The sequence below is a fragment of the Bactrocera latifrons genome, unplaced genomic scaffold, assembly GCF_001853355.1.
Source record: "Bactrocera latifrons isolate USDA-ARS-PBARC rearing strain unplaced genomic scaffold, ASM185335v1 scaffold_161, whole genome shotgun sequence".
Lineage (NCBI taxonomy): Eukaryota > Metazoa > Arthropoda > Insecta > Diptera > Tephritidae > Bactrocera > Bactrocera latifrons.
The window spans coordinates 447,874-459,305 of record NW_017535086.1 but is presented as its reverse complement, the minus strand read 5'-3'; the positions used below and the strand labels follow the sequence as shown (position 1 = coordinate 459,305).

At 35.1% G+C, this 11,432-nt stretch overlaps 1 protein-coding gene across 1 annotated transcript; it reads left to right on the top strand.

Annotated features, from left to right (window-relative positions):
• Positions 1-7,571: 7,571 nt before the first annotated feature.
• LOC108966483 (protein sisterless A) lies at positions 7,572-8,267 on the top strand. Its single transcript, XM_018929413.1, has one exon. It carries the CDS (start codon positions 7,616-7,618, stop codon positions 8,195-8,197), a length of 582 nt encoding a protein of 193 aa, XP_018784958.1. The 5' UTR covers positions 7,572-7,615; the 3' UTR covers positions 8,198-8,267.
• Positions 8,268-11,432: the final 3,165 nt, after the last annotated feature.

The following is an 11,432-nucleotide window of genomic DNA, read 5'->3' as shown; positions in this document are numbered from 1 at the left end:
CACACAGCGTTTGAGCTTACACTTTCTGCATTGCTCTTCGCCGCTGCTAAATCAAAGTACGCTTCACCTACCTCATTTCTGTTTCAACCCGATTACAGCTTTTTATTACCACTTTTACCGTTTGCCATGCAACAATTGTTATTGACCGCAAGCTATCGATGAAGCTTTTATTTTCGTTTTCTGTTTTTTTTTTTTTCTTCACTTTGCTTTTATTTTTTCATATAATTTGCCTGCTAAGTGGCTTTATTCTGCATTTGTAGGCATAAGGAAGGAAAAAAACGATTTCTGATTATTTTAGTAGGCCGAATTGGAGGTAAATTGATAATATTAGTATTGGTACTTACGGTAGTAGAATCGATTGAAAATCGATTACATATGATTTGTGCAAGGAAAACAGCTGTTTAAAAAATTTTGAACTTCGGCACATGTCAGAGAACATTATGAATATTTCTAACGGCATTTTAAAATATAACTTCCATAAAACTCGAAAAGAAAAGTTGTTTCAAAAATAATAGAAGAACAGAATAGAACTGATTATTACAAAAGTTCAATGCAGAAAGTTTTTAAAAACAATTGTCATAATAATTGACTGATAAATTTCCAATTCCCCAAATCAATAGTTCGGAATTTACTTTTTTTAATAGAATTTTATCCTAATTTAATTTTAACTCTTTATTCACGATTGGTCTTTTTCTTTCTTGGTGCTCTAACCATCTAATCGAATTGTGTAGACTCAGTATATCCCTCTGTATTTTATTTGCAGACTGAACTCCTTGCAAATATAAACCGAAGCCAAGAACCTGATCTTTTGAATCAGCTACTCGGTTATGGTTAACAAGATGGACGATTCTTATTTTAAAACAAGTAAGGAAGGGGTAAGTTCGGGTGTCACCGAACATTTTATACTCTCGCATGATAAAGTGATAATCGAGATTTCATTATCTGTCATTTACATATTTTTTTATTTTGCTGTAAATTAATTAGATTAGATCAATTTGTGTACTTTGAGTATTGAATTGTATTTTCATTTATTTTAATGGTATTGAAAAGTTATACTCCGATCACGACAATTTTTCCATTTGTGTAAAGTTTTATTCCGCTGGTTCCTAATGTATATATTATACAGAGGAGGCATCAGATGGAATTCAAAATAGCGTTATATTGGAAGAAGGCGTGGTTGTGAACCGATTTCACCCATATTTCGTACATGTCATCAGGGTGTTAAGAAAATATTGCATACCGAATTTCATTGAAATCGGTTGAGTACTTCCTGAGATATGGTTTTTGGTCCATAAGTGGTCGACGCCACGCCCATTTTCAATTTTTAGAAAAAGCCTGGATGCAGCTTCCTTCTGACATTTCTTCCGTAAAATTTAGTGTTTCTGACGTTTTTTGTTAGTCGGTTAACGCACTTTTAGTGATTTTCAACATAACCTTTGTATGGGAGGTGGGCGTGGGCGTTTTCACACAAACTAGAGTTTAATAATACTCATATTATGGTGTTTAACCTTAAAATCTCCTCACAAACATGGTTTTTAGCATTCATTAATTATTTACTTAACACCTTCTATATAGATTTTAAGACTGTCGCTTTACCACACGAACTCGAGTTTATTGATACTACGGTGTTTACCGGTTAACTCGCCAATTATCATAATAATTACTGGACAACTCGCCAAACAAAATTTTAAAATTTTGCAACATTCAGTTTTCTACATAAACTCGAGTTTATTAATATTTTAGTGTTAATCCTTAAACTCACATCACAAACACGAAGTTTAGCTCCGTAAAATTATTACCTTAACTCCATAAACTAATTTTTTTTAATATTTTGTAATTCAATTTGCAACATAAACTCGAGTTTATAAACATTTAGTGTATATCATTAAACACTACACAAATATGGGCACTATTAGTAAAAAATCGAGCACTATTTGTCGAAGTCTTTCCCATGAAAGGTCTTCATAATCTACAAGAAATAGAAAGGTAACCACAATGAATTTTGAGCAAAATAAGTAAATAAATAAATGCGAAGAAACAGCTTCCCCCACCGAAATGTAGAACGCACAAAAACAATAGCACACTTAAATTTAATCGCATTAGCCGGTCATAAATAGTAAATCATAAAGTAGAAAAGTGTTTCTAGCAACTAATTAAGAGACTCAGAAAAAATACCCAATTAAATTTTCAATAGCAGAAATTCTTTATGATTTTAATTTTTCGCATCACCAACACAACCGAACCGCCACTTGTGCGTGCGGGCCTTGAAGGTGCGCGAAATTTCCTTGATATAGTACATGCATACATACAATGTATATGTATGTACCGCTTGCAACCGAAAAACGGTAAAATACTCGAATGGGTTAAACGAAAAATACTTGCTAATTGCAAACTTGGTTTTATGCATCGCTGCTGCGGCGACCGCGTGTGGCACAAAGGTGCGGCTAGTGCGGCAGGTAGCTGCTGAAGACGGTAAAGCAGGTGTGAGCGGTGTGGCACACAGGTAGCGAGTGAAGCGGCTTGTTGAGGCACATGAAAATCATAACAGAAAGTTGGCTTCATTTAAATACAAACCCACACACAGACGCAGAATGGACTCTTATGTAAACACTCTGCACTTTGTGCGCGGTCATAACGCGCTAACCGAGGTTCTTCTGGTCGCTGCGCTGCGCTGATCGCTCGAGCATGCGAAATGTTTCAATGAAAACACAAACGTTCGCAAGGAAAACAAGTGAGAAATCCGGCTAAGGAAAACAAACGACGGCTGCAACAGCTAAAAAGTAAATTTTTAGACTTTGTTTTTCTTATTCTTATGTATTTTGCTTTCGTGTGGCCGCTATTTACGGTAGAAGGCGTTAAGATAGCAGAAGATAGCTGAAAATTTTAATATTCCTCTCGACTTTCATCCTTTGTTATTTTGCTGCGTTAAACTCTGTTTATTTTCGTTTGCCATATTTTTACTTCATGAGCAAGAAATCTGAGATATTTTATTGTGGAATCATACACAAATTGAACACATGCATCTGTAGAATGTTTTCGGGATTTCATTTTTTTATCGGCTATGAATCCGCTGAACTTAATTAATAGAATTTTTTCCAATTTTTAAATTTGAAGACAAATATATTTATTTTAGAGTCTAACTTCGAAACACAGAGAAATATTGTTTTTTTTTTTTTTCTGATAACTCATTCTCTGCTGTTGTTATAACGAGTATCTAATCCCCATTAGGATGGTAAATATTAGATAAGTTGACAACGAGGTCATTAAACGGCAGGCCCAGAAAACGCGCTGTTTCGACAGGGTCGGACCATAGGGGCAGGAATGTCCGATGTGTAGGGTAGTGTGATGCGGGGACTCTTTGCACGGTGGACATATGTATGTATGATATGGTAGGATCTATTCTAGATAAGTAGGAGCTTAACCTGTTACAGTATCCAGAACAAAGCTGCACAAGGATCACCAATGAAAAGGTTTATTTGACCTGTTTTACAACTTTTTCGCACAGGAATTGATTGATCAATTAACAGACCTTCGTTCGATTAAAGCGCTAGTTTTGATCAATTTGCCGTACAAAATGAACTTTTTTTCTGCATAAATTCTTAAACGAATTTAAACTATAATGCAATCGGTGGGTTGTTGTCTAAACCGTAAATTTGGCTGTGTTTAACTCTGCCGGTTGTTGTCCAGGCTGTAAATTTGGTTGTGTGCATTGATAAACACCATAAAATCAGATAATGAGTTTTAATCATTAGAAAAAATACAAGATAACAGCTTATCGTTAACTGAGTAGCCGGCTGTGCGAAACTCAAAAACTGGTTTCTCAATTATAATTTTAATTTAATGAATTAATTTGGCTATGCGAAAAGGCTAATGCAATGTTAATAATTAATACTAAATTACATCTAATAATTTCTCGCCTCTGATCTATCTGCAAATTATATAGAGCAGAGGTTTTCTAAATGCCCAGTTACGGAACTAAATTCACCAGCTGATGTTTATAAAATCTAAAATCATCAGTTTATATATATTTAACTGAACCGCATGTATGTCTACCGAACTGTACATTTACATTCCACACTGACGCAGAAAAATATCGGAGCCTTACAAGTTCTGGTTATTGTCTTAACTCTTTACGAGCTCAAGAAAGGTTCATAGATTTAGCGTTCAACGGAATTTCGATTGGTTAGCGATCTAATGTAATCTAAGCAAGATAAAGATATTCTTTCTAGTAAACTCGGTTCTGCAGATTCCACAGTGACAAGGTGCAAGTAAAATAATAAGTAGTAAAGAGGTCACAAAATCATTCGCTGATGAGCTACGTACATAGTAGTGATCAAATAGGACAGCTTAGGCCTTGTTGAATCTCGCGTTAATGTAAAGTATTTTGATATCAAAATTATTAAATTAATTCAAGTGCTGGACTATTTAGAACCGTTTACTTTACAATGCATTCAGAAATAATATTTTAAACTTAAACTTCTACGTTCCACTGCACACTTATGTTATATGGTATACATATTCACCCAGACGAATGCACTTATTCCATTACTATCGTTTTTTTTTCATATTTTAGTATCATGCCTTGGATATTGGAGTGAATTTTTAAATTGACAGACATAGAACATATTAAAGTAAGTAAAATTTTTTTCAAATTGTTTGTCAAAAATCGTCCTCCCAGTTTCTTTCATTTAATGAATGTTTTCTATGACTACTGTATATTTCCTTAAGGTTTCAGAACTTTATGACAAAATTTAAGAGGCTTTCACAACGTCGCAATCCATATGTAATCTGTACAAAATCCTTTATTGAAGTCTTGAGTAGGATCGCCACCTTTGCAATATTTATTATCAATCAAATTTTAGACGTTAAGTTAGGTTAGGTGATCAGACTAATATTTCCAAAGTCAGCAATGATCCTACAACCAGAAATTCGAAATTTTCGATGACTCGAAGCAGCATTTCGGCTATGGAGCGCAAAATATTGTCTTCGAGCTTGGCTGGTTTGTTTGCGTATGCCTTTTCTTTAACATACGCCCAGAGAAAGTATTGTAGAGGCATTAAACCTTGGTGGCCATTTGAATAGGCCATTTCTCGAATAAACAAATCACCATGCACGGAATTGTTTTTGAAGTAGAAATCATCGAATTTCGATAAGGACAAGTCGGTTAACATCTAGTTTAATGCTCGCCATTAACAGTAATATGATTTCCTGCCTCATTTCGAAAGAAATAAAACCCGATCCGCCATATCTTTCAGTTTAAAAACAAGCAAAATCGGACTACAACCAAACCTACTTCCCAAATAAATTCCATCTGTTTTCTTTTTTTTTTTTTTTTTTTTTTTTTTTTTTTTCCATTTTTTTCTTTTTTTTTTTTTTTTTTTTGTTTGTTCATTTTCCAGTATGCAAATGAAGCACTAAGGAGTAAATCGGGATAACTGGAAGAAATGCCGAATCAATATGTCATTATGACATAGAGTGGAATGTGTACACATGTTTTGAAGAGAATTTAAACAAACAAAACTTCTACACTCACACATAAATAGCAAATGAAATAACTAAAATCATGAAATGAGCATTCGAAAACACGCATTGTCCCTCATTGACCTTGCAGCATGAAGTAAACAAATATGAAGACATCCACAAGGTAATCCTTAATAAACACACACACACAAAAACAATTTTCAAATTGAGGCAACAACAATTTGTTAAACTTTCGCACACAAGCATTCTTAAGGCCAATAAATACGAGAAAGTTATATTTGCATGCAGCTGAGATACTCTGTTTCAGGAGAATTAAACTCTCATTACTTCGTACTTATCAACCTCCAACTTATTTCTTTATGTTTAGCCTAGTAAATAATTTAACAAATATGTATCTATTTGGTCCTTTCTTAAATCTCTATAATTTTGAGTACATAATATTTAGCACCAAAAAAGAATACATATCTATTAGTAGTATTTTCCTAAATGCCAAATTTCCACCAAACCGGTGGAAAACCTCAAATGTAATACCGACGGACTGCATCGTTTCCTTCCACTTATGACGTTTACTATATTAAGTTAAAGAAAATCTCACCACTGTCCATGTGTCTGTACATAAGCGAACAGGTCCCTCAGTTTGTTAAGATAACGTTCTGAGTATGATCACAAAATTTTTCTATGCAAGTTTATTAAAATAACAAATAACAAGATATGATTGAAAAACGCATAGTTATGTTAATGGGCGCTGGACCGATTTCTATTATTCTTGACATTAAGCAACATTGGGATCAAGAAAACAAGTTCACTTAATTTTACTAAAAGACTCACATATTGACTGCTAAGTAAGCGGAACCGGGAAGTCGATAATCACAATATTACGTAAATAGGAGCTGAAGCAAAAGCTAAGACTACTGAACCAATTTCTGATGATGACTAATGTAAAAGTCCATATTTTAATCCGGAAAAATTTTTATTTAATAAAATATCTTAAAGAATGGGCGATATTTTACTCATGCATACAGTGTTCCAGTGTTCCTCAGTTCCATTTATTAGGTATTAAAGGTCAAAAAAAAATTTGTCCAATTTGGATCCTTTTGGCGGAGTCAAAGTTTCTTTCTAGGAGGCTTTCCTTCCAATATATTACTATGAGCAAATTATAGTAACACTTTGTTAATCATTTAAAAATTAAAAATTTTTTTTTTGTAAATCTATGTCGACCACCACAAAGTAATCCCCTTGACCCCAATACAACTCGAAGTGCTAGACGCCTCGATAATCGAAGAAAACTGTCAATATAATATTGTTTCAGACCTGTCCTGACTTGATTTTTTCGGCTCGCCTTTGCCACGATATTCGGCTGACTCATAATCTGTTGCCGGGTCGTAAGTATAGACCCAGGACTCATCGCCAGTAATAATACGTTTCATGACATCCTGAAAGTGGGAAAGCATTGTCTCACATGCGTTTACGCAACGCTGTTTTTCGAAAAAATTGAGTGGTTTTGAAGCCAATCATGCTTTTACTTTTCTAAGCTTAAATTTACGACATTTTTTCTTAGAGTCTTACTCGAAAACTCCCCGTAAATTCGCCACTGATTTGTAATACAATTGAACAAATCAGATATTTTTATCAAAACAAGCTACTGCAGACAACACCTCTGCAGCTTTCCTTCTTGTTTTGAAAAGTGAGATGTTTGTATGTTTTTTCTTTTAAAATTTGGTAAACAAACATATTTTATTTCTTTATATTTGGTAAATAAGTGTAAGCATCTCTGTAAGGCATCCTACAATAATAACACAATCACATTCACACTTATATATATCTAAAGATATATATAGGAAAAGTACAAACAATCAAAAGATGAATAGAACAAACACAGCATGACACCTGCACGCGCATAAAAACAACCTTTTGACACAAACAAACAAGATACATGAAAACCATCATGGGATCATCTTAGCAAACACAGCACGACATTTTCACACATAAAAACAACAACTGCCACCAACAACGTTAGTTAAAAAAGTATAAATAGATAGAAAAGTCAGCCAGCATTATCAGTGTGTATAAAGCAACGAAGAAACATCAACTTAAGTAAAATATTTCAAAAACTCATACACATCAACAGAGAAAAATGTCTGAAACCAAAACGGATAAAGTTGTCAGATCACTCGCCATGAGGAGCAAACTCACAAATTTCCCCTTGATCTTCGAAACACCCGATAAACTGCGAACGATGTCTCAAAATGAAAAATTTGTACGAAAGATTGCTTTTGACAATTGTATCGCAGCCGAAATGCGACGCCAAAAGAGTAAATTCTTCCAAGAGCAGCAAAAGTACATAGCCCAGCAACTAGAGGAGAATCCTGTGGAGATCGGTGGTCGCACACACTCGCCGACCAGCAGCCTTGAAGGGAAGCCTACCAAATCTGCGCATGCGGAGACGGAGACGGCTGACAAAGCCACAGCAGTACTAAGGGAGCAACGTGCCGCTTCTTGTCGGAAATCACGCATGAATAATAAGCTGAAAAAGGAAGCACTAAAGCATCGCAATGATTTTATAACTGCGAAATTGGCGGTTACACAGCACACACTCGCAAGTGTAACGTCGAAATTGCAAAAGGCGCAACTGTACCTGCTACGACGTGGCATTGATGAAGCGCAAATACAAAATATTCGCAGCATTTATGGCGTGGGTAATATTACACTAGATTGAGAAATGGAAAATAAATCAAATGACCGAAAATCAACGAATCAGTAATAACCTAAATCGGTGCGAAACGTTTCTGGACGTTAGTTTTAGTTTACTTTTTTCACTCATATATTATATACATATTTTGTAATTATTATTTTTAAACTTGTACTTTATGTTATGTATTTTAATTTCAAGATTTCATACATTTAAGAAAATGTAGCTTAATAAATTTAGAATTTATAACTCGACTTGATTTTCATTTGAAATACATACATCATTTAGAAAACCCGTTCTTCTAAGCGGTATTTACTCAAAATACCTAAGCGATGGTAAGGAAATAGCTCATAAAAGCTTTTCTTCTGAACATACAAATAGTAGGGACATACTCTGGATATAGAAGTGATAAATTATTTTACTTCTTGAAATTGATTAATCGGTCCTTATATATATTTTAGTGATATATATTTCGGAAGAACATCAATATCGATAAGCCATATTTGTAAACTCCGGAAGTGTCTATTCTGTTTAGATATATGTTATGTGAATATGCTGCTCCACAAATTTTACTCATTGAAATATTTCTATAACACATCCATGCGGTTTTCCAAGGCATTGCGTAATTTGATTGTTCCAATATTCAAAATCCAATCCTTACAGTGAGAAAGTTAACATAATGTATGCGAGCTTAAAACTAATTAGTGCAAATGTTCATTGTTGTTGTCATTACTATTTAAGAGAAAGAGAGAATTTAGTTTAAGAGAGATGCTAATTGATCATTGATAGTGATAATTGAAGTATGGAAATTATGAAATGAGAAAACAAGATACGAGAGGATAAGTAAGACACGTAAAGAAAGAATGAAGAGAGAAGTTTGTTGTAGGTAGTGAGAGTATTGGAGATCACATCTTTATGACCAAAAATTGCCCAAATCCAACTAAAACTGTTCTATCTTTTGATCGAAAATATCAGCGAAGCTATTATTATATATGCCCAAAAAATAAGGTGACATTGTATTTATTTTGAAAATTCTTTATTTATTCTTCCAAATCAATTTCATCCCCTTCAAAGTAATCCCTAATAGATGTAGTACATTATGCCAACGGATTTTCCAATCTTCGAAACACTGGTTGTAGTTACTTTTCGGGATGGCCTTCAGTTACATTTTCGCTGCGGCTTGAATCTCCTCTATCGTATAAAAACGGAGTCCTCGGAGCGGTCTTTTGAGCTTGGTGAACAGCCAGAAGGTGCACGGCACCAGATCAGGTGAATATGGTGATCGCGGAACGATATAGGAAGTCGTGAGCTGCTTGAGCCATATATAAAAGAATCGTTTCTGGCCACTCCCAAGAGAATGGCGATCAGAAAACTTTCCTCACTTGTGTGAACTTCTACACATGACTCCATCCTCCTATGATTTTGTATTATATATCATAAATGCTATAAGGCTACAAAAGGAGCTACAAAAGTATTCAGCAACGAAAACCAAAACAAGGATAAACAAGTAAGGAAGGGATAAGTTCGGGTATCACCCGAATAATCGTGATGTGATAATCGAGATTTCAGGCGTGGTTGTGAACAGATTTCACCCGTATTTGGTACATGTCACTAGGGTGTTAAGAAAATATTATATACCGATTTTCATTAGAACCGGTGGAGTACTTCCTGAGCTATGGTTTTTGGTCCATAAGTGGGCGACGCGACGCCCATTTTCAATTTAAAAAAAATGCCTGGATGCAGCTTCCTTCTGACATTTTTTCCGTAAAATTTAGTGCTTCTGACGTTTTTGTTAGTCGGTTAACGCACTTTTAGTGATTTTCAACATAACCTTTATATGGGAGGTGGGCGTGGTTATTATCCGATTTCTTCCATTTTTGAACTGTATATGGGAATGCCTAAAATAAACGACTATATACAGTTTGGTTGACATAGCTATAGTAGTTTTCGAGATATGTACAAAAACCTTAGTAGGGGGCGGGGCCACGCCCACTTTTCCAAAAAAATTACGTCCAAAAATGCCCCTCTATAATGCGATCCTTTGTGCCAAATTCTATTTTAATATCTTTATTTATGGCTTAGTTATGACATTTTATAGGTTTTCGGTTTCCGCCATTTTGTGGGCGTGGCAGTGGGCCGATTTTGCCCATCTTCGAACATAACCTTCTTATGGAGCCAAGAAATACGTGTACCAAGTGTCATCATGATATCTCAATTTTTACTCAAGTTACAGCTTGCGCGAGCGGACGGACGGACAGACGAACGGACGAACAGACAGACATCTGGATTTCAACTCTACTCGTCACCCTGATCACTTTGGTATATGTATCTGACTCTTTTAGTTTTAGGACTTACAAACAACCGTTATGTGAACAAAACTATAATACTCTAATTAGCAACTTTGTTGCGAGAGTATAAAAAGTGAGGGACTACTTAGTGCGTATATATACACACAGACAGGCAGACGGACATTGCTAAATCGACTCAGCTCCGCATACTGATCATTTATATATATACTTTATAGAGTCTTCCGCGCTTCCTTCTGGATGTTACAAACTTTGTGGCCGGTGTTGGTATGCAGCAGCGCAAGTAATGACGTAGCAGCGATGTTAGACGTTAGACTTAGAGGCAGCGATGTTAGTTGGCGGTGTTTTAGTTGACGTTTGCAACGATGAATGCTTCGGCACGGAAACGGACTGTGTAACTTCCACAAGGATTTCACAATGTCACTGTATTTGTATTATAATTAAAGTATTTGCGCCTCTATCATTTATTTATTTATTTTTACTTTTACCGGCCAAATTATTTACCATTATGATGACCGTTTACACTGTAATTTAAGGGATTTAACGGTTGTATGGATCACATAAAGCCAAGAAATATGAAGTTACATATGAATGTATATATAAATGCTCAAGATAACGAGGCGAGTTTAACTCCGCGATTTTAGTTTAGAAGAAATTAGTCGAATGGTTCATGAGATATAAGATTTGGTCGGTGCCACTTCCAATGTCCTGTGTTGTCTAATGCTTTTGGCGTATTTATTCAATGAGTTATCGCACTTTCAGTATCTTTCAATAGAACTGTTATATGGCGGCTGAGTAGAGTTATTGGCTATAGCGGTTTGAATGTTAGGTACATTAAGCCATTTTTAGGACGAGGACAGGACTTTAAAAAATGTCAGTCAACACATGTTCCTTTTTACCGCGACTGCCAGTACCAAAATATATATGCATCTTTATAGGTTTTCATTTAGTGGTAT